This window comes from Xenopus laevis, chromosome 3L (genome assembly GCF_017654675.1).
Source record: "Xenopus laevis strain J_2021 chromosome 3L, Xenopus_laevis_v10.1, whole genome shotgun sequence".
Taxonomy (NCBI): domain Eukaryota; kingdom Metazoa; phylum Chordata; class Amphibia; order Anura; family Pipidae; genus Xenopus; species Xenopus laevis.
The window spans coordinates 126,040,685-126,065,379 of record NC_054375.1 but is presented as its reverse complement, the minus strand read 5'-3'; the positions used below and the strand labels follow the sequence as shown (position 1 = coordinate 126,065,379).

At 42.6% G+C, this 24,695-nt stretch overlaps 1 protein-coding gene across 3 annotated transcripts; it reads left to right on the top strand.

Moving 5' to 3' along the window:
- Positions 1-24,695, top strand: erlin2.L (ER lipid raft associated 2 L homeolog). Of its 3 annotated transcripts, none has more exons than XM_041585190.1 (12): positions 1-25; positions 5,482-5,598; positions 6,350-6,431; positions 8,047-8,093; positions 9,801-9,862; positions 10,866-10,991; positions 11,123-11,196; positions 20,023-20,081; positions 22,571-22,662; positions 23,195-23,284; positions 23,374-23,453; positions 24,110-24,515. In XM_041585190.1, the coding sequence occupies exons 2-12, from the start codon at positions 5,492-5,494 to the stop codon at positions 24,296-24,298; spliced, it is 1,008 nt and encodes a 335-aa protein (XP_041441124.1). In that variant the 5' UTR covers positions 1-25; positions 5,482-5,491; the 3' UTR covers positions 24,299-24,515.

Genomic DNA, 24,695 nt, shown 5'->3' with positions numbered 1-24,695 from the left:
CGAGTCCCCGGCTTCTGTCGAGGAGGTAGGCCCCGTTTTGTTCTCCGGCTCTGTGTGTGCTAGAGAGACAGTTTTACCTCCTTTAGGCAGCAGATGTCCCTTTTATGCTGCTGGTGTGGGAGATGTTGGCAGTAGGGGACTTGTAAAGCACGGATGGGTGCAGATTTTAACAGTGCCCTGGGAGCCCTTGCAGATGTGTCTTCCCTGGAGGAGGGTGGGAGTTGTATGTTGGTGGTTACACACGCTAAGATTCCGGGGAGCCCAGTGACAAATCTCCGCTTCTTCGGGCGGCTAATCTCCCCGAAAAGCCTTCGGAGCAATTTGTTTTCCAAAGTCATCCGAAGTTTCTTCATGAGACCACTTCGGGCAACTTCAGAAAACAAAGCGATCTGAGTGCCGGTGATTTACATTCTAGCCGGCGGGAAGTCATACTGAACGTTGACTCAAAGGTGAACAACTCCTTTAAGTCTGTAGCCCCTTATCCAAATGAGCTTTATGTTTGGGTTGATTAACAAAATCCTGGGTTCTGATTTTTATGTTTTCTCTGTTAAGTATAAGTTCCTTACATTTTAAAGGATAAATTACAGTGTGATGGAACTAACACACAATCACAGATGAGGCTACTAAAGGGGTTGGATTATGATAGGAGTGATTGGGGTAACTGAAGTTCATGGGGCCACGGCCTAATTGTACATGCACCAAAGTCCATAGACACTTGATGAAAAAGTAATCCTCTACATGCATGTGCTGTCACTTTAAAGACCATTTTGGAAGTGATTGTAAGCTCTTCTGGAACGAACCATATATTATCACTCTTATCAGTTTACATTTGGATGTCATAACTTGTATTATCCCATTTCAGAGCAGCGACATGGAAAACGCCTGCTACTTTATAAATAAACAAAAATAATAACAAAACAATGTATTTTCCAGGCTAAGGCCAAATTCACCCTATGCTAACAATAAATCACCCAGGAGTGATATCTGATGCTTAACAGCCTCCCCAGATGAATTCCATTACTATACCAAATCCACAAAGGATCATAGAAACTCTAACATAGCTGTGTCTGTCCTTTCTCATGTATATTAGTCTAAACCTGTCACTGTAATTAGGCTTTAAAGTACATTGTTTGTACTATGTAAATAAAAATACACAGGCACACAAGGCATCAGTCTGCTCACAGACCACAAACTACTAATTGCAAGAAATAACTCCATGTGCTGAAATTAGAAGGTGTCTCTTCAGTTAACAATGGGTTGTTCACCTATGAATTCACTTATAGTATGATGTAGAGGTTGATATTCTGAGACAATATGCAATTGGCTTTCATTGTTTATTATTTGTGATGTTTGAGTTATTTAGATTTTTATTCAGTACCATTTATTTCAGCAATCTGGTTGTTAGGGTCCAAATTCCCCTAGCAACCATGTATTGATTTGAATAAGAGGCTGGAGTTTGAATAGGAGAAGCCTGAATAGAAATACGAGCAATAAAAAGCTTCAACAACAATAAATTTGTAGCCTTACAGAGGATTTGTTTTTAGATGGGGTCAGTGACCCCCATCGGAAAGCTGGGGTGAGTCCGAAGAAGAAGGCAAATAATTTAAAAACTATAGAAAATAAATAGCGAAGAACAATTGAAAAGTTGTTCCGAATTAGCCATTCTATAACATACTAAAACTTACCTTAAAGGTGAACCTTTAAAGCTACTTTTTCATTACTCATCTTTCTAATCAGGCCTCCGCTATTCATATTTCGGTCTCTTATTCAAATCAATATATGATTGCTACGCAAAGTTGGGGACATTTCAGTACAAATCCGGGACTGCAAGTTGAGCTGTCAAAATCAGGACTGTCCTGTGAAAAACGGGACAGTTGGGAGGTATGATTAGAGGAATATATATATGTGTATATATATATATATATATATATATATATATATAGTATACACACACATTAAAAAAACAATTATATTGTATATAATGCACAAAAGCCATGAATATGCTGTAAATGATATCCTTATAAACGGTGAGTAGTGATGTCATCAGTTATAAACGGTGAGTAATGATGTCATTTTTGTCACATGACAACCTGTGTATTATAATATATAAAGTACCCCTTGTTGAAAAATTTGAGGATATTAGAAGTAACCTTGGCGTTGCATGACCTGTATAAATATATATATGGTCATGGAACTCCCGGTGACTTATTATATCCTTATATATATAACAGGTCTGGACTGGGAGTCAAAATAGGCCCTGGCATTCAAATTACAGAGAGGCCCATTTTACAGCAGCCCCTCTGGCCTTTGCCAGAACCCACAGACTGCCAGTCCAGGTCTGATATATAACTTGTGGAATGGGTGGCACTCCGCTTCTAGACTTCACTCAGTTGCACGGTTAAAGTTTAGTATAATCTCAGGAAGAACCAGCAACACCGGGTTGTTTTTTAGTAGTGAAAAATTGTATTTAGTAAGGCATTCATAGCCAACGTGACGTCTCGGTCCCTACTGGGAGAAATGTCACGTTGGCTATGCATGCCTTACTAAATACAATTTTTCACTACTAAAAAACAACCCGGTGTTGCTGGTTCTTCCTGAGATTATAAATATATATATCTTCACAAGGGCAGCACCCTGCTGATATCGTGTTCCCTAGGTGCACGGTAAATAATTCAAATTCTTCAAGAAGACCCTCAACACCAGGATATGTTTATCAAATCAAGGTGTATTCATTTTGTGCATGAATAGCCTATATATATATATATATATATATATATATATATATATGTGTGTGTATATATATATATATATATATATATATATATATATATATATATATATATATATATATATATCATTGCACCCCTTGCCTAATGGTTTTAAAAGTTAGTGGTGAGCACAACTTTCTCTTCTCTTGTTTGTTATATATATATATATATATATATATATATATATATATATATATATATATATATATATTTATATTATTTTTAACTACAAAATGATATACTGGATATATATTTTTTTTCCTTTTAAATGTGATATTCATCTCTTACATCAATCCCCGCACCAGAAGAGCTTACAATCTAATTTTCCTAGGCATATACACACCTAGGGAGCCAATACATATGTAACTATGACTTATAAAGAATATTTTAATAGCTAAGAGGAACCCAAGCACTGGATATGTTATCCTTACCTGCAATGCTTGACTGCCTCTTATTAACCCCAAAACTGAGCTCTGGTTCCACCTGCTGGCAAAAACCAACATGTGCACTTCCGCCATTGAAAGGGCAAACGCGCCCTTAACTAAGATGTCTGCTTGTTCGGCACCCAGGGTGAAAGGTATGACGTTAACGGGAGCGACACTCGGAAGTAAGTGCAGCTCGTGCAGGTGGTTCTAGAAGGAAGATTAGGATCGATCAGAAGCGGTGCCCTGGAGGTGCAGTGATAAAGGTCGGGAGGAGCCTTTTTATTTTTAAGTTCTCATAGCGTGGACGACAGTTTATTGTGGGTTCTGGGTGTATTGGTGTGGGCCTGGGAAGTCAGAGCAGGGGGTTTATATTAGCACTGCGAGCTTAAAGTACAGCTTTATGTTATTCTCTTACTAAGTCCATGGCATGATTAAGAACTGACCAATTGCATAGAAATTGTGCTAAATAGATAGCAAGTCTAAGAATATTCCCCCTCTTGTACCCCCTCCTTCTCTGTAAGCCAAAGACAATGGTGGGGGAGCTGGTTTATTATATATTATTTTTAGATCATTTGACATATTGTTTTAATAAGCATTGTGGTATATAACATTAAATATGTATGGCTCCGGACAAGTTCAGCCTCCTTTTGTTTTACTAGATATTCTGAACTCTGTACAAACAACTCCCTCCCTTTGTTGTAACTGTCTGCGCTCACTGATAAGCACAAGCCAGTTATGGGGTTATAGATATGCTGGTATTATCAGCCTCACACATTATAAACATGTTTGACTGAATAAGTAAAAAAAACTTAATTAATATAATGGGGAAAAAAAAAAGTATATTTAGCACAATCATTATTTCTTGAAGTTTTAACGGGTAAACAGCCCCTTTATATGCACTTTTAAATTGACAGGAGTCGGGTCTTGCTGAAGCGGTGAGCAGGTTGCCGTCAGAGATAGGGGCAAGCAAAGGAAAGCCCCGTCCCATGGCAGCTGAATTGGAAAGGGTGTAGTTTTGGGATCATTACACATGCGGGGAAATATCAGAATTTCCTCGTTATGAACAATGAACTAAAACTTGTGCTTTCAGTTACACATTAACAAGAAATAACCTGGCGTTGGTCTCAGGCACTATACAGCCACACCCTTTTGTCTCATCGTCATTAGCCTCTGCTCTGCTTGTGTGTCAAAGGGCTTTTCAAGGTTGTGTTAAATGGCGGGTTACCAACTAAACTCATTTATTATTATTTTAAGGGGATTTTACAGCCACAACGATCTAAGTATGTGTATCGATTGCACCATATGTAGACAAGTTAATTGTTAAAGAGAAAGTATACCCCCCCCATTGACTTAAGCTCTTTCAGATTTTATGTAGAAAAGGTTCATAAACATTATTTGAACTTCCATACATTGATATAAATATATTTGTTTACCTCCTTCAACGTATTGAAGGAAAGCATGATAATCTATCCTTGACTCGTACAAATGATTTCTCTACCCCCCTTAGGCTCACAGTGTAATATATCCCTGCCTTTCTCACCTTGTTCCAGTGTGAAGTGATGGGTTCTGGTACTTGAAGTCCCACTGATTTCCATAGTGGGTGGTGCAGAGATTCTCTGGGAAGCAGAGGGACCTCAAGTCCCAGAATCCCTTACTTCACAATGGAACATGGTGAGGGAGGGGTTGCAGAACACTTTGAGGTTCTGGCAAGTGTCCTGATATTCTTTCAGTCTGTGGAATCGGGTATATCTGTGTAAAAAAAGTACATTTATATGAGGGATGTGGCGAATCCACTATTTTGTATTCGGCTGGACCCCCAAATCCTTCGCAAAAGATTCAGACGAATACTGAACCGAATCCAAATCATAATTTATATAGGCAAATTAGGGGTGGGAATGGGAAACAATTTTTTACTTCCTTGTTTTCTGACAAAAAGTCATGTGATTTCCCTCCCTGCCCCTAATTCAGATTGGGTTCGGCCAGGCAGAAGGATTCGGCCGAATCCAAATCCTGCTGAAAAAGACCGAATCCCAAACCGAATCCTGGATTCGGTGCATCCCTAATTTTTATTAATATTTTATATTTTATATATTTTAGAATATTTTGGCACTTCAGATAATATTTATACACTCCTTCTGCATATTCCAAACTGAATTAGCTAATGTCAAAAAGCTGGATTCTTTTTTTTGTTTTTAATTGGTACCATGCAGTAGTGTGTGCCATTGTGCCACAGCACAGCATAGTGATGCCTTTTACAGCTCTGGCTAATTTGTGTTTCTTTTCCATAGGAAGCTGAGAATGTCCCACGCTGGAGCTATCGTTGGCCTAGGAGTCGCACTTATTGCTGCTGCGCTCTTCTCGGCTATTCATAAGATAGAAGAGGGGCATGTAGGGGTGTATTACAGGTAAGCACCAAGCATATGATACATTCTGAATCCATAGTGATACAGTATGGGTCAGTAATACCACTAGGCTTTGGAGTGTTTAAAGGGATTGCTATGATGTAGTTTTCATTCCTAAATTATACTGTTTACACTGGAAATAATTTACTAACATATAAAATGTAATTCCTGAACCAACATGTATATATTTAGTTGTAATGTTGGTGTGTAGGTGCCATTTCAGGTCACTTTGCCTGGTCATGTGCTTTCAGAAAGAGCCAGTGCTGCACTATGGAACTGTTTTCTGGCAGGCTATTGTTTCTCCTCCTCAATGTAACTGAATGTGTGACCTGGAATTTACTAATGAGTGCTACCAGGCAGCTGTTATCTTGTGTTAGAGAGCTGTTATCTGGTTACCTTCCCATTGTTCTGTTGTTAGGGTGCTTAGGGGGGAAAGGGAGGGGATGATATCACTCCAACTTGCAGTACAGCAGTAAAGAGTGTCTGAAGTCTATGAGAGCACAAGTCACATGACGGGTGTCTCCTGGGAAACTGACAATATGCCTAGCCCCATGTCAGATTTCAAAATTAAATAAAAAAAATCAATTTGCTGTTTTGAAAAATGGATTTTCAGTGCAGAAATCTGCTGGAGCAGCACTATTACCTTATGCGTTTTGAAAAAACGTGCTTTCCCATGACAGTATGTTTTTAATTGAAAAATAAATATTGAAAATAGACTGAGCTTTCATGAACCACTTTTTCTTTCTTTCTGTAGGGGAGGAGCCTTGCTGTCTACCACCAGTGGCCCTGGGTTCCACTTAATGTTCCCTTTTATAACATCATTCAAATCAGTACAGGTAAGGACAAGACCACGCAACTCCACCCTGGGCGTTGAACAAGGTATCATTGTGTAATAACCCCTTCCTGCATTGTATGGCTATGCAGGGATTCACACTGTTACACTTGAACAATCTGTAGCCTTCATCTATGAGTGATTTGTATTAATGAGCTTTTGTGTGGTCTGTTCTCTAAGGTAACACTTCCGGACAAGACGCCATATGTTTAGCAAAAGCTTGTCCCTAAACACTTCGACACACTGGAACTTGTTTTCTTTGGGAGGTGTTTTTGAAAATGTGTACTTTTGATGGGTTATTCATCTGCTGGGAATGCAGGGACTTGTATAACAAGCTTTGCTTGCTTCTATTGTTCCCATGAGTTAGGCAACCTTGTCTTTTGTACAGTTTGTTTATGATCTGTAAATCACAATTTTTAGTCAAAATCCTACAGCCTTGTGTTTCCTGCATTAGTAGATGCAGGTATGGCGGGGTGAATACCAACTAATAAAGGCATTTCTATTACTGAAACATAAGCAAAAACTACCATGTTCAGGATAATGTGCTGGAAATATTGTGCTGTATAATATATTCATCGCTTTTTGGGACCAACACATGGAGCAGTGTCAAACTTGCTTGACAAACGTTATCTGCCTGCATGTTCCCAGCTTTATTTATGTAAAAGCCAGAGCAAGTGTTCTGATAAAGGCAGGACTTGTAGGTATACCTTGGCCAACAGGTGCATTGTCGGTTAGATAAGTAGGTTTATATGTTCGGAAATGAAAATGTCAGTGTTTATAGGCCATGTTTGGATGTACAGGTATGGGACCTGTTATCCAGAATGCTCGAAACCTGGGGTTTTCCGGATAACGGATCTTTCCGTAATTTGGTTCTTCGTGCCTTAAATCTTCTAGAAATTAATTTAAACATTAAATAAACCCAATAGGCTGGTTTTGCTTCCAACAAGGATTCATTATATCTTAGTTGGGATCAAGTACAAGTTACTGATTTATTATTACAGAGAAAAAGGAAAACATTTTTAAAAATGTGGATTATTTGGATAAAATGGAGTCTATGGGAGACAGCAGAAAGAATCCCAAGGCACACAGGATAATTGCAAGCAAGCTGCCTTGCGTGTTTATTGCGAAGTGCAACGTTTCGGGGTCACGCCCCTTTCTCAAGCATCTATAGGAGACCGCCATTCCATAATTCGGAGCTTTCTGGATATCGGGTTTACGGATAAGGGATCCTATACCTGTATTACTTATAGGGATGCACCGAATCCAGGATTCTATTCGGGATTCAGCCTTTTTCAGCAAGATTCGGATTCAGCCGAATACTTCTGCCAGGCCGAACCAAATCAGAATCCTAATTTGCATATGGAAATTAGGGGCGGAGAGGGAAATCGCGTGACTTTTTGTCACAAAACGAGGAAGTAAAAAATGTTTTCCCCTGCCCACACCTAATTTGTATATGCAAATTAGGATTCAGTTCAGTATTCGGTCGAAACGTTCGCAACGGATTTGGGGTTTAGCCGAATCCAAAATAGTGGATTTGGTGCATCCCTAATTACTTATATATAATAATAATATTTAATAATCATTTTGGAAACATTTCTTTATCGTCATTTTTCCTACAGAGTACACTACAGACAGATGAGATAAAAAATGTCCCCTGTGGTACCAGGTAAGGGCTGAATCTTTATTTCACTATACTTTATATTATCTCTAAATTTTATATAGTACATTCAGTTTCTTGATATCCTCCAGGCAGAATTATCCAGGCATAACGAGGACATTTACAAACTGCCCCTAAAGCCAAAGGTGTCATTAAAGGAAATGTAAACCTTTTAAAGGAGAATTCAGACGTTTTAAAAAAACAAAACAAAAAAACAAAACCCTACCCCCCAACCCATGTAGACCTCCCTCCCTCCTCACCCCCCCCCCCCCAAGCATAGCTGCCCCCCGGGGAAATGCCCCATACTTTACGTCGTGTGAGGGGTCAGAGTTTTTTTTTTTTAAACAGTTGAATTCTTCTTTAAAGGGGACATATTATGTAAAAAACAAGAACGTACCACTGCATTAAAGGAGAGTGCTTTAAAAAGTAGTGTTTCTGGTTACTTTATTGAATATTTCTGAAAAAACTGTACTTGTCCCGCCCATCTGTTCCACTTTCTGCTGCCTCCTTTCCCAGGCTGTGTAGAGGAGCTGACGGCAATCAGCGCACTCTTGGATAGGAACCAATCAACAGCTAGGCTGACATGATAGGGAACTGAAGCCTGCTTTTGCTTGTGTGACTGCAGGGCTGTGATTGGCTATCCCCCTCCTACTGTGCTTCTGGCAGGGACCATTAGGACACACCCACCCCTTATTTGAAACAAGAACCAGAGAACATCTATGGGGAGTCAATAAAGGGGCTAATTTTAAATATAATATTAATTTACAGCCAAAAGTAAAACCAGCACCATATACTGTACATCATTGCCTACAATATCAGGGTGGTTCCATTTATCCTATGTCTCCTTTAAAGTGGACCCGTCACCCAGACACAAAAATCTGTATAATAAAAGTCCTTTTCAAATTAAACATGAAATCCAATTTCTATTTTTTATTAAAACATTCATAGCTGTTGTAAGCTCATTTAAACATCTCAGCTGTCAATCAAATATTGTCTGCCCCTCCTCTATGCCCGTGGCATAGAGGCAGGGCAGACAATTACTTTCACTTTCAATTCAGCACTTCCTAGATGTCACTGCTCTCCCCACATATCCCCGTTCTCTTTAACATTTAACTGTTTAGCCAGTGCATGGAAATGGACATCAGGTCCCCTATTCTGGTGGACAAACAAGATTCTGAGATGATACAAGGCTTTCCTTAAAAACAGTGTCCACAAAATGGCTCCTGCCTGCTTGCTATCATTTTGAATTCCCAGACTGAAGGAAACAAGATTCAAATAATTTATATTGTGTAATTAAAGTTCATTTTGCATGACTAATGTGATAAAATAGGATTTTGAATAATTTTTTTGGGTGACGGGTCCCCTTTAAAGCAAATGCAAGGTTAAGTTATTTAGAGTGCTGTCCTAAGCACTTTTGTAATTGACATTTGTTTTCTAGTTTTTAAGATATCAGCATATTTTACACTGTAAACACAGTATAATGAATTTGAAACATCAACACCACCTGCTGTTCATTTTGGCCGACTGGCACTTTTGTACAAAACGGAGTATTTTAGCTGGGTACTCCTCCCCTTTCATGAGATTTGCCTAAAATGATGTCTAGTGTTATAATGGTTTGTGTATATATATTTCAGATAAAGTCATAGTGAGTATGAATTCTATTTTATTGTAACCTGAATCATTTACAGAATTCCTCATTTCAAAATTCTCTTGCAGCGGTGGCGTCATGATCTATTTTGACAGGATTGAAGTAGTCAACTACCTGATTTCCAGTGCTGGTAAGTATCTGATGTGCATAGAAAGAGCTAAGTGCTTCTTTAAAGTGGCCAGTCAACTGGAATCAACCCCTTTCAATTGGTTGTAGCAGTTACTAAAAGTTCTAGTTCTGCCATGACTTGACTGAGTAGGGATTCTAAGTGAGATTGGTTTGGGTATAGCTGGCTGTTGTTGGGGCAGATCCCATCCTTTAAAGCATACCTTTTAAAGAGGTTGTTCGTCTTTAAGTTAACTTTTAGTATGTTCTAGATTGGCCAATTCTAAGCAACTTTTCAGTTGGTCTTCATTATTTTTTTATATGTTTTTTTAATTATTTGCCTTCTTCTTCTGACTATTTCCAGTTTTTGAATGGGGGTCACTGTCCCCATCTAAAAACAAAATGCTCTGTAAATCTGCAACTTTAATGTTATTGATACTTTTTATTACTCTTGTTCTATTTAGGCCTTCTCCTATTCATATTCAACTCTCTTATTCAAATCAGTGCATGGTTGTTATAGTATTGGTTACAGTCCAACACAATTTCCGCTTGCACTCACCGGCCCTCCTTCGTTGATCCTGCTAGGTGCCGAGTCCTTGGGGGATACGGCGATCCCCACAAATCGGTATTGACAAAGTGGAGAGTACTGACACTCAATAGCAATTGCAAAGGGATTACCCCCTACGTTTTTATTCAGTTTGACTGAATAAACACGTAGGGGGTAACCCCTTTGCAATTGCTATTGAGTGCCAGTACTCTCCACTTTGTTATAGTATTGGACCCTAGCAACCAGATTGCTGAAATTGCAAGCTGCTAAATAACTCAAAAACTACAAATAATAAAATATTAAAATCAATTGCAAATTGTCTCAGATTATCACTCTCTAAAATATACTAAAAGTTAATTTAAAGGCGAACAACCCCTGTAATGAAACGGTGAGTTCATACATTTTACCAGTGTTTAGGGTGTATTATCTGGAACGCCATGGAGAACAAAACCTGTTCTGCACCTTCTCTCTCTCCCTCTAGTGTATGATATAGTGAAGAACTTCACCGCCGACTATGATAAAGCATTGATATTCAACAAGATCCACCATGAACTGAACCAGTTCTGCAGTGTCCATAACCTGCAAGAAGTGTACATAGAACTATTTGGTAGGTAATTGGAGTATTCCTCAGTAACCCATAAACCCTGGACCTGCAGAGTTTTCTCTCATCCTCCTTCCTAACCCTACAGTTTATGTGGTTGTGACAGATGTCTAATATCGGATTCTCCTTTTCCCCAGACCAGATTGATGAGAATCTGAAGCTAGCATTACAGGAAGATCTCAACTTGATGGCTCCTGGGATTATAATTCAGGTACCTTGTTGGTATTCCATACTGATCGTTTGTTATTGGGACTGTGCTTATGCAGTGTAGCAGCAATGCTCTAATCAGGCTCTAATATATATATCTGCACATTAGAACTGTGATGCCTGTAAAAAGCTGGGGCTGTCTCTTTTTTGGGTACTTAAATCTGCCTCAGTGGAGAGACTGCCTGTAGAGAAATGCTGATGTGGGATGCAAATGCGATTTACTTATAATCCTATTAACATCATACAGTACTAATCCCTAGGTGTCCTGACTGCTTACAGCCCAGGCAGACTTTATGATTTCCTAACCATTTTTTAGAGACTATGAATGATAACACAAAATCTTTTCTTTTACTCATGGTTAGTGGTTGGCTGAAGCCATTTATTGTCAAACAACTGTGTTTACTCTTTTTAAACCATAATCACCACACAAACTACCCAAATTACCCTGATCAAACGTTTACATACCCTGGTGATTTGGCCTGATAACGTGCACACAACTTGACACAAAAGGGTTAGAATGGCTATTAAAGGTAACCATCTTCACCTGTGATCTATTTGCTTGTAATTAGTGGGTGTGTATAAAAGGTCAGTGACTTTCCGGACTTCTGACAGACCCTTGCATCTTTCATCCAGTGCTGCACTGATGTTTTTTGAATTCTAAAACTGGCCATAGACGCAAAGATCCGATCGTACGAATCATCGTACGATCGGACTTTCCCATCTCCCGACCTGCCACTAACCATTCAGAAGAACAGATCAGCTGATGTTCTGCCTCTGACAGCAATCGTGCGAACGTTGGTGACAGTCTCCCTCTGAAAATCGTACGATCGGCAACACATGCAGCGATATTATCGGCAGCTGACAGAAATCTTTTAACCTGTCCAAAACGACCGATCTCCACTGGATGAAAAATGTCGGGACTCTCCACACACGGTCTGAAAATCGGCGGAATCCTTCGATTCATACGATCAGATCTTTGCATCTATGACCAGCTGAAGTCATGGGGAAAGCAAAAGAATTGTCAAAGGATCTGTGGGAAAAGGTAGTTGAACTCAATAAAACATGAAAGGGATATAAGAAAATATCAAAGGAATGCCAATCAGCAGTGTTCAAACTCAAATTTCGAAGTGGAAAATTAGGGGTTCTTTTGAAACCAAACCACGGTCAGGTAGACCGACTTAAAGGAGAAGGAAAGGTTAAAACTAAGTTAGCCTTATCAGAAAGGTCCATAAAAATATACCAGTAAACCCCAAAAGTAGTGCTGCTCTGAGTCCCCTGTCAAAAGAAACACTGCATTTCTTTCCTTCTATTGTGTACACATGGGCTTCTGTATCAGACTTCCTGCCTTCAGCTTAAGGTGGCCATAGACTCCAAGATCCGCTCGTTTGGCGACATCGCCAAACGAGCGGATCTTTCCCCGATATGCCACTAAACTGTGTGGCTATATATTTGAACGTTCGGCCGTATGGCCGAACGATCGAATTACGATGCGCCAAGCGGCTCCGACGGGTCGGTCGGGTAAAAATCCAACCTTCCCGATCGATATCGTGGCCAGATATCGATCGGGAAGACCCGTCGGAAGCCCCCATACACGGGCAGATAAGCTGTCAAATCGGTCCAAACGACCGATATCGGCAGCTTTATCTGCCCGTGTATGGCCACCATTAAACTTCATTGCCCTGGGCAAGAGCATGCTCAGTTTGCTCCTCTCCCCCCCCCCTCCCTTCTTTACTGTAATCTGAGCCCAGAGCAGAGAGAGACTCAGGCAGGAAGTGATGTCACACCAAGCTAATATGACAGCTGTTATACTTAACAAACAGAGAGCTTCTAGAGCTTTTTACTCTATGGTATGGTATGGTAAAACATTCTACAGAATAAATTTCTCTTGCCTAAATTGGGGGACACAGGCACCATGGGGATGAAGATCCTGCAGCTGGAGATGGACACTATGTTGCAAAACATGACTCCTCCTCCTGCCCTGGGCTTCATCCCCTGCCTCCTCCTATTACCCTCAGTTTCTTTTAGTGTCCTCAGAAGGAGAAGACACGGATTTCTTGTGGCTGGAGCACGGATCAGGGCCCCAGGCCTAAGATCTTGCCACTTTCAGGGGCCACTGAATTATTCAAGAGCCTCTCCAGCTGCACCCTTTATGCCCTTCAGCCTTCCCGCTCTCCGGAGGTCTGCAGGCTTGCTCCTCACCCCTGCGCTGTCTTCCCGCTCTACGGAGGTCTGCAGCAGCGGTATACACCCTCCTGGGTCTATACTAGCATACATGGATGTATATTTATATATATGTATTTCAAGTGTATATATATATATATTTATATTTTTCTGTGTGCTTATCTTCACAGGGGTTAATCTACACAGGGCACAACTGCGCTGGCTTCCTAGGTGAGTACCTACTTCATTTTATTTTACCCAGCTCTCTCCTAGGCCCCCTAGCTTGATCCAGCTATGCACACAGGGCCCTTTGCCTTGGCGTTATGTTTCTGACGCCATTATCCGCCTTTCCCTTGGGTGACACGCATCTGCGTTCCACCCCCTTCCATTCCGCCCCCTCCTGGCTTCTGGCGCGCTTTTTCTTTCCTAGCGCCATTTTGTTTCTCTCGTGACACGCACTTGCGTTCCAACGCTCTCTCTGACGCCTTCACACGCGCTTTCCCTGCGCCTCTGCCAGTCGCACAACATTACCGGAGGGATTCTGGATACCAACGCGGGCTCAGGTCTGTTATCTACCCTTCTCCACATGCCTTACCCTGCGCTCTCTCTCTCTCATCGCTCTTCTCCCTCTGCTGAATACTCTGGAGCGCGTCCCGATTGTCACTGCAGTACAGATTGCAACGCCTTTCCAATCTGTGTCTGCCTACCCTTACACCACAACTGGTGCTGTGGTGGTGCATTGCATAAGGTGGATAGGGTGTTTGCTTCTCACTCCAGGCAAGTCACTCATTTTATTGTGCCCACGGGGAGTGTTAATGCTGTTTGCTACTCTGTGCATGTATGCCCTTGTATGCTGTGGGAGTATGGGACCCATGTGTCACTTCATATCTCTCCCTTTTCTCTCTGCAGGCCACCCCATCTCTATTGCACTGCCTTTTTCCCCTGCCTTAAAAAAATTAATAAATAAATAGATAAATAAAGAAATAAATACATATGTATTCCTAAAGGGATACTATTAGGGAATCATTCCTCCCTGACATCCTACCGTGAAGGAGCGATATGGCTACAAGGCAGAAGAGCCCAGGACCAACAAGTCCTCAGCTCAATCCCTCTCACAGGTTTCTTTTTTAGCCTGCTCAAATTTAATTCAGCCTCGGCTGATTCACTGTGTGGGGCCTGCAGAAAACCTGACTCGCTGCCTGCCTCCCTGGCAGCTAGCTCTGACCCTGATCTACTTAGGGCTTTATCCCTCTCACTTGCAGGCATTCAACATGGCCCGCATACCTGAGACCCTGGACAAGGTTCTTGAGCGTCTATCGCAGGTCTGGTCAATTCCGCGGAAAACTCTGATCAGGACCTCCCTGATCTAGACACAGACACCCCCAGAACCTGAGGGGAGGTGGAGGGCCTCATTCAAGCGGTACTCCGCACACTAACCAATGAGGACTCTACTGCCTCTATTGAACCTGCTAAGTACATTTTCAAAAGGCACAAGAGGAGCTTATGTTTGTTTCCAGCATACGAACAGCTCGATGAGATTATTAAATCCCAATGGAAACACCCTGATCACAGGGTACAGCTCTCCAAACGCTTCACCCAGACTTATCCATCCCGAAGGAATACATCGACCTCTGGTCTTCTCCCCCCGCAGTAGATCCTACGGTCTCCAGACTGTCTAGGATTACCTCCATTCCGGTCGCCGACGCGGCCGTATTCAAGACCCCATCGACAAGCGTCTCGAGGGTTTTTGCAAATCTGCCTTCACAGCCTCTGGTTCCGCCTTCCGTCCTATTTTCGCTATAGCCTGGGTGGCGAAGGCCATGGAGATCTGGGTCGAACAGGTGGCACAGCACATCGGATCCGAAGAACCTGCTGCCGACAACTTGCTCTCCCAAATCGCTGACGCCACTACATACATTGGAGACGCGGCTCTTGACGCAGCACGGATGGTTGCGCAAGCTTCCGCTCAGTCAGGAGCAGCTCGCAGATTTTTGTGGTAAAAATCTTGGTCCGCTGACCTAACATCCAAACGCTCCCTAGTCAGCATACCCTTCCAAGGAAAACTCCCCGTCGGGGCTGATCTGGACAGGATTATTTCTCAGGCAACAGGGGGCAAGAGCACCCTTCTTCCTCAATCTCGAACCAAGAGACCACCCTTCAAACGGAGACCCTTTTTTCGTCCCTTCAGACAAGGGCAAAGATCAAGGACGCAACCTGACAAGTCCAACTCCAACTTCCGCTCCCGATTTCAGGGCACACAAAGACAAGCTTGGTCCTCTTCCAAGTCTACCTCTATGCCCTCTCAAGACTGGTCTCACACGGCATGAAGGTGTGCCCCCTCTCGACGGGATACCCTTAGGAGGTCAGCTCATGTCCTTCCGAGAGGTATGGCACAACAGGATTCGGGATCAGTGGGTCCTCCGGGTGGTGTCACACGGCATGCTGATCGACTTCACCCAACCCCCCCCACAGATTTTTTGTATCCAGAATGCCAACCAAGGCCTCCGACAAAACCAAATTTCTCTCCGTCATACAAGACCTCGCATTAGAGGGATCCATTCAACCCGTCCCACCAAGGGCCGAACGCAGAGGCTACTATTCAAATCTTTTCATGGTTCCCAAGAAGGACGGTTCCCTCAGGCCCGTCTTAGATCTCAAGGATCTCATTCCATTCGTTTGGAAGTGCCATTTCAAAATGGAGTCAATACAGTCGGTACTGTCATCCATGGAGGCGAGTTCATGACCGTTATCGACATCAAGGACGCGTATCTCCATATACCGATCCACCCAGCTCATCACGGCTTCCTCAGATTCTACGTGGATGGCCAGCATTGGCAGTTCGTCGCCCTACCTCTCGGTCTGTCATCAGCTCCACGCACATTCACAAAGGTCATGGCGGCAGCACTGGAGGAACTCAGACTCAAGGGTATAACTGTCATTCCTTATGGGACGATCTCCTCGTCAAAGGTCATTCCGCTCCAGTAGCCCTCCGCCACGCATCCCTAGTGCTAGAGACCCTCACCTCCTTGGGCTGGACGATCAATTTCAAGACGTCGTACCTCCACCCAACCCAATCTACAGAGTACCTGGGTTTTGTACTGGACTCCAGACGAGGGAAGGCCTTCCTTCCTCGGGACAAAGCCTTGACGCTCCAGAGCCGAATTCGGTCGCTCAGGGGACCCAACACCATACCTCTTCGGACAGCCATGCAGACTCTGGGCACGATAGTCGCCTCCCTTCCGGCCATCCCATATGCGCAGGCTCACACCAGACCTCTCCAACACATCATTCTGCTCCACCAACGCAGGGATCGCAGCAACCTGGATCGCAAGATAGCCATTCCCAGTCGGGTACAGCTCTCTCTACACTGGTGGCTTCACCCACATCGCACGACGGGCGAAAAATCCTTCCCCCCCAACACTGGACAGTTCTCACCACGGACGCCAGTCTACGGGGGTGGGGCGGGGTCATTGGCCACACCACTGTCAAGGTCTATGGACCCAGGAGGAAAAGAGGCTACCCATCAACCTCCTGGAGCTCAGAGCGTTACGCTACTCACTCGAACACACAGCGTCGTTACTCCGAGGTAAGCCCGTGCGGATCCAGTCCGACAACGTGACGGCGGTGGCCTACATAAACCATCAGGGCGGGACCAGAAGTCTCCGGGCCCTCAAGGAAGCCCAATCGATTCTAAGTTGGGCAGAAAACAACGTTCCAGCGATCTCCGCGGTCCACATCCCAGGTGTGGACAATTGGATAGCGGACTACTTCAGCAGAGAGACAATCGACCACGGGGAATGGAGCCTACACCACGAGGTGTTCCGCCTCATAGTGGAAATGTGGGGGATACCAGAGATCGACCTCATGGCGTCCAGGCACAACAGTACGGTCCAACAGTTCGTCTCCAGAAGCCTGGACCCCCTGGCCCATGCGGTAGACGCACTGGTGATTCCATGGCAGTTCTCCAGAGTTTTCACCTTTGCCCCCCTCGCCCTTCTACCGAAAGTGCTCAAGAAGATAAAGAGGGAATGAACTCTCACCATTCTAGTGGCCCCATTCTGGCCCGACGGTCTTGGTTCGCAGACATCGCAAACCTGGCGGCAGTCGAACCCTTCCATCTCCCGCAGCGGGCAGCCCTACTCACTCAAGGTCCAGTTGTACACCCGAATTCTCATCCCTGGGCTTTAACGGGGTGGCTCTTGAAGCCTTGATTCTACGGCGCTCAGGCGCCCCTCCAGAGGCAGTTCCCACCATGCTGCGCACACGAAAACCCATCTCAGCTAAGATCTACCATCGGGTCTGGAAGGCTTCATCTCCTGGTGCGAGCAGAGGAACCTTGTCCCACAACAAGCGGAAGACCGGGAGACTCTTTCTTTCCTACAAGAGGACTCGCGATAGGTCTAGCCCTGAGTCCTCTGCAGGTGCAAGTGTCAGCGCTGTCCATACGTCTACAAAAAAAAAAAAAAAAAAAAAAAAAAAAAAAGCTGGCACTACACCCCAACATCAAGACCTTCTTACAAGGAGCTACACGCCTTATTCCACCCTATCGTTGCCCCGTGCCTCCGTGGGACCTCAATCTGGTGCTTTCCGCCCTGCAGGAGGAACCCTTTTAACCATTGGAACAGCTCCCTATGTCTACACTGTCCGAGAAGGTCGCCTTCCTTTTAGCCATCACCTCCGCTAGGAGAGTTTCCGAACTGGCGGATTTGTCCTGCAGTTCTCCCTTCACGGTTCTCCATATGGACAAAGTTGTTCTCCGACCCACGCCAGATTTTCTGCCTAAGGTGGTATCTGAGTTCCACTTGCATCAGGACATTGTGGTCCCTTCCTTGGGTCCAAACCCCAAGGGTCCCATCGAAAACAAACTCCACACACTCGACGTAGTCAGTGCCATCTCTTAATACCTTAACGCCACAGCGGAAGTCAGAAAATCAGAGGCTCTCTTCATTATCCCGACGGCCCTTAACGGGGCCACAAGGCGGCCAAGTCGACATTGTCCAAGTGGATTCGAGCCATTATCTCCAGGGTTTATGCTGTCAAGGGGAAACCTCCGCTTCTCCAAGTGAAGGCTCACTCTACACATTCTCTCAGCACCTCTTGGGCATTCCGTCACCAAGCTTCAGCGGAACATCTCTGTAAGCGGCCACGTGGGCGTCCCTTCATACCTTCACTCGCTTCTACAGGCTCCACACTCACGCCTCAGCCGACGCTGCCTTTGGGAGGAAGGTGCTCAGCGCTGTTTTTAGCTAGGCGCCTGATATACAGTGTCCCACCCTTAGGGGAGCTTTGGGACATCCCCATGGTGCCTGTGTCCCCCAATTTAGGCAAGAGAAAGAGAGATTTTTGTACTTACCGTTAAATCTTTTTCTCTTGTCCTATATTGGGGGACACAGGCCTTCCCTCCCTATTCTGACACTGTTTCTTTTTTCACACCTGTTGGTGATTTTATAATAAAGTAATTTCATACTTTTGATCAATGTTGTTCTTGTTTTAGTGGGTATTGTTGCTCTGTTCTCTTCTGTTTTGGGCTGTTCTGCTCCTTCTTCGGTTGAAACTGAGGGTAATAGGAGGAGGCAGGGGATGAAGCCCAGGGCAGGAGGAGGAGTCATGTTTTGCAACATAGTGTCCATCTCCAGCTGCAGGATCTTCATCCCCATGGTGCCTGTGTCCCCCAATATAGGACAAGAGAAAAAGATTTAACGGTAAGTACAAAAATCTCTCTATAGCATTCTAGCTTGCACTATTGCAGCTAATCTATTGGCAATAAAATGCCTCCGTAGCTTTCCTTCTCCTTTAAAATTTCAGCCACAACTGCCAGAAAAATTGTTCGGGATGCAAGAAAAAACCCACAAATAACTTCAGATGAAATACAAAAAATACTGGAGGAAAATTTGCACTCATCAGCCCGGAAGCTTCGCATGGGACTCGCTTGGATATTCCAACATGACAATGATCCAAAACACAAGGCCAAGTCGACCTGTCATTGGCTACAGCAAAATAAAGTGAAGGTTCTGGAGTGACCATCTCAGTCTCCTGACCTCAATATCACTAAGCCACTCTGGGGAGACCTCAATCGTGCAGTTCATGCAAGACAGCCCAAGAATTTACAGGAACTGGAGGCTTTTTGCCAGGAAGAGTGGGCAGCTTTACCGTCTGAGAAGAGAAAGAACCTCATCCACAACTACCACAAAAGACTTCAAGCTGTCATTGATGTTAAAGGGGGCAATACACAGTATTAAGAACTGGGGTATGTAAGATTTTGATCAGGGTCATTTGGGTAGTTTGTGTAGTGATTATGATTTAAAAAGAGTAAAAACAGTTGTTTGACAATAAATGGCTTCAGCCAACATCTTACCATGAGTGAAAGAAAAGTTTTTGTGTTATCGTTCATATTCTCTGAAACATGGTTAAGAAATCATAAATTCTGCCAGGCTATGTAAACTTATGAGCACAACTGTATATAAAATCCTGGCACTATGAGGTCTATAACACCCATTTCATATCCAAGCATTCTCTTAAATTTCAATATGCCATACCATCGCTCCAGTGTGAAATCTATTGGAGTGCTGGTGCTGTCATAACCGAGACATGAGAGACAAATAAAATGAGCTTGTATAATCCTGCATATATAAGGGGTGTGGAATAACAACTTTTTTTTTTTCCTTTGAAGGCTGTGAGAGTTACCAAACCCAAAATCCCTGAAGCCATCGGCAGAAACTTTGAGCTCATGTAAGGAATTTGCCCTTTTGTTGAAGATTCATAGGCAGATTTATCAGATATCAAAATAGGAAATTCTAAATTGTTCCCAGCAGTTTGATATGTTTCCATTGTCTGCAGTGGGGGTGGGGTACCAATTGAAATACAGGTGTGGGACCTGTTATCCAGAATGCTCAGGACCTGGGGTTTTCCGGATAACGGATCTTCATACCTTACGTCAACTAGAAAATCATGTAAACATATTTAACTTGGATCATGTACAAGGTACTGTTTTATTATAAGAGAAAAATTTTGGATAAAAAAAGTGTATGGGAGACAGCCTCTCTGTAATTCAGAACTTTCTGGATGAGAGATTTCCAGCATAAAAATGTTCATGTTAACATGCTTGGTGTAGGGTTTATGATATCTGTGTGTTCAGGCTACCAGCAAATGCCTTTGCTCTGCTTGATATTTGCAATGTTCAGGTACATTCTGTTCCCCAAATTCCAATGGGGTTACCCCTTCTTCAAAAACTTCCTAAAACCAAGGCATAGTCAAGCAAAACTATCTTGGCCCTTAGAAGTAAATGTAGTTCCCTGAAAGATATCACAGTCTCGCATACCAAATTACTTGCTGTTTTTACATAAAGAATTGCTTGTCTGGAACATACATCTGAGATGCACGCTGGAGTTGAGAATGTGGGGAAATCCTTGTTAGCATTCATTTTATCTATGAATTCTAACAAGATTAGTGATGGGCGAATTTATTCGCCAGGCGCGAATTCGCGGCGAATTTGCGCGATTCGCCGCCAGCGAATAAATTCGCAAAACTCCCGCGAAAATTCGCGGAAAAAATTTGCCGGCATCAAAAATTTTTTTTCCGAAAAACGGGCGCCGGCGTCAAAAACGAGACGCCGGCGCAGTTTCGCGAATTTTTCACCATTTCGCGCGAAATTCGCGAATTTTTCGGCGAAGCGAAACGGCGCAAATTCGCCCATCACTAAACAAGATCGCTCCTCTTGCGGTTAGAGCCTTTAACATTGGATGTCCTCTTTCATTGTTACTCTAAATAAGGCTCAGTTTGTGGGCTTAGCTCTGTTTAAATGTTATAGGGTACAACTTTTGGAGGCACATTTATCAAGGGTCGAATTTCGAATTCATGTGTTTTTTTTTTTATAAACTCTCATAAATTCGAAACTCAACCTCAACTCAATCTAAATTTATTAATAAAATTACATTTTCTCAGCTCGGACTAATTGTATCGACCCGAAAAATTTGTTTCGAATTAGAAAAACTTGAATGGAATATATCTCTCTATATATCTATAGATATATAGATAAATAATAAGATATGAATCACCGCAAGAATGTTTCAGTTTCCTTTTCAAAGCTGAGTACGTTAGGTAGAAAAGAGACACACATCCATCAAGTTCAACCTTTAAAAAATTATATATATATATATATATATATATATATATATATATATATATATATAATAAACACAATGAAATGCAGCTCATCCCTTATTGGGTGCACGTGGTCAGGCTTGATGTACAAATTACACAATTTACCACAGCACTCCAACATATAGCCCACTGGGAAAACCTATTTTGCACAACTGAACTGTAACTCTAATAGAAAAGACCCTTTTAGTTACAAAGTTTGTACAAAGCATGCATAAGCTGACGCGCCCCGTCAAGGCAGTGTCCAAGCGTCATGCTAAATAAAGAGAAAAGCAGGTATGGTGTTTCTCCCCCCAAAGATACTTTTTTCACTTAGATGGGACTGACGCTTGGACACTACCTTGACGGGGCGCGTCAGCTTATGCATCCTTTGTACAAACTTTGTAACTAAAAGGGTCTTTTTTTTTATTAGAGTTACAGTTCAGTTGTGCAAAATAGGTTTTCCCAGGAGGTTATATGTTGGAGTGCTGTGGTAAAGTGTGTAATCTGCCTAACTGCTAGTTGATCCAGAGGGAGGCAAAAAAAAACCATTTGAAGCCTCGACAATTTGCCTTAGAGGGAGAAAAAATTCCTTCCTGACTCCAAAATGGCAATCGGACTAGTCCTGGATCAACTTGTACTATGAACTATCTTCCATAACCCTGTATTCCCTCACTTGCTAAATAGCCATCCAACCCCTTCTTAAAGCTATCTAATGTATCAGCCTGTACAAGAGAATTCCACAATTCTCTCCCTAAATCAGTTGGGAAGAGAATTGTGTTTCTCTATCTAATTGCTTTGAAATCAGTAGTCCTTTACAGCTGTCTATTCACTCCATCAGCCATTAGCCAAAGGGAGGATTGTGAAGCTTTGTAAAATTTGTTCTGTGTTTTTATTAGAACTGACTGATCTAGTAACACATGATATTGAGACTTACAAAAATTAAGAAAAAGAAGGGGTTACTGGCTACCGATGAAATGATTATGTAAACAAACCTACAAAATGTATGTAGGTTCTGGATTTCTAATGTCTTTAAGGGCCTGGAAAGTTCTTGATTTTCATTTGCAACATCTTGTCTGCAGGGAAGGTGAAAAAACCAAACTACTCATTGCTGCCCAGAAGCAGAAGGTTGTGGAAAAGGAGGCCGAGACTGAGCGGAAGAAAGCCATTATTGGTGAGTGATCGAGAATAGCAAAAACATTGTTAATAAAGTCAACTCTTCCTTTCTGCTGCCCAGATCCCTATAGGAGTGGTAATAAACTGCTACTCTGAAAGTTTGTTCATAGGCAGTAACTCATAGTAACCAATCAGTGATTTGGGCTTACTTATAAACATTGAGCAAATTTGTCCATAGGCAGTAACTCATAGCGATCAGTGATTGGCTTTTTTCAGCCAGCTGCTGGTTAAACAATGAATGCAAGCATTTGATTAGTTGCCAAGGGTTAATTCCCAAGGGCAAATTTGCTCAGTCTTTATAAATGAGTCCCATCATATATATTTGTGGAAAAATGTTCAGGATGGTCTTCTAAGCTGTCGATAGCAAAAGTGCTTAGAAGCTCAGTTAAAGAGCAGAGAAGAGCCATCTAATGTTTCTGTGGTCTGTTCTAAGCAGAGCAATATCACAATAAAGACCGTTTTCAGAACACTTGCTTGTATTGCCGAACAACAGTAAATCACAATAATATATGTTATATGTTTCCCAACAGAGGCAGAAAAAGTTGCTCAGGTGGCACAGATCAAATACAAGCAGAAAGTCATGGAGAAGGAAACTGAGAAGAAAATTTCCGAAATCGAAGGTGGGCTTTGGAAAGAAATCGCTAATTGTATTAGAGATAATGTCCTCACAGAACTAGCAATTGTGTTTATTGGAGACTTTTTGTTGCAGATTTTGCGTTTGTTGCACGAGAGAAGGCAAGAGCTGACGCTGAGTATTATACTGCACATAAAGTAGCAGAGGCTAACAGGGTATGTATACTGACACTCGGTCCTAATTCCTGAACAGTCACGATCGGACTGCCATCAATTTAATTGTACTTCATACCTATATTTCTCTTTGCATGTCCTGCTGCTGCCTGTGCTTCCTTCTTAAACTTTATCTGCACCAACGAGGCTCACAAGCTATTAGTATCACTCAATAGCCCATGCCACACAATAAAGACCTTTAACCTGCACCTTCTCCTCTCCAGTTTCAGACCCGGACTGGGATTCAAAATAGGTCCTGACATTTCAAGTACACTGAGGCCTAAACAGCCCCCATAGGCCCAATAGCTTGCTGCTTCTTGTGCTCTTTTCCTGACAGATATTTTCCGGCTAAATGATAAGGTTTCATGTCCTCGGATAGAAGCCTACTGTATAATCTCTGCTCAGTCCCACTATAAAATAAAATGGTATTAATTAGAGCTAGTGCTAGATGACACTATAAGCTCCATTTGGGCTGTATTTTCTGTACCCCATTGATAAATGTATATGCCATCTATTGCTGCCTTTGCTATAATTTGCCTCTGTCCTACCCCATCCCCTTTACACTTGTCTCCTTGTCCTACATGTATTTCTTTAACATCATCTCACTTTCATTACCCCCTGTATAACCATCGTCTTCATTTCTCAATATCTCTGTGCAGCTTAAACTAACCCCAGAATACCTGCAGCTCGTGAAATATCAGGCAATTGCGGCCAACAGTAAGATCTATTTTGGCCAAGACATCCCAAACATGTTCATGGACAGCTCGGCAGGGCCTCGGGTTCAATCAGCGACAGTGTTTCAGGACGATTCACTGGGTCTTGATGAAGCCGCATCAGCTGAGGAGTAGAGCCTGGAGAGCAAAACATTTTTAGGAACAAATATTCAAATTGGAACAACTATTTTTTTTTTTTTTTTTTAATTAAAACAAATTTGTACGTACCATTCAAACATATTGCTGTAAAACCTGCAATTTTAATAAGGTAAGAGGATATTCGCTCCGGAACTATAGGAGCGAACACTTTTGTATTTCATCGAGCGGAATAAACCAAATGATTTACATCAAAGTTCACGGGTATAAAATATACATGTGAGGCTACATTTTGGCACACTGCCTCTTCATGCATTGTTACTTAAAGGCATCTTATCGCTTACAGTGTAGTATATTCATATAAAAATGTTCTTACTTTGACTTCAAACCTGTAGGAAAGGAGGTGGGCTTGGCTAGGCAGTAGCCACCTGTCAAT

Excerpts from the sequence above, each read along its gene's own strand:
- erlin2.L (XM_041585190.1), top strand. The coding sequence starts at position 5,492 with ATGTCCCACGCTGGAGCTATCGTTGGCCTAGGAGTCGCACTTATTGCT. Across the intron at positions 9,863-10,865 it reads CTACCTGATTTCCAGTGCTG|TGTATGATATAGTGAAGAAC; the intron begins GTAAGTATCTGA and ends CTCTCCCTCTAG. Across the intron at positions 23,285-23,373 it reads GAAAATTTCCGAAATCGAAG|ATTTTGCGTTTGTTGCACGA; the intron begins GTGGGCTTTGGA and ends TTTTTGTTGCAG.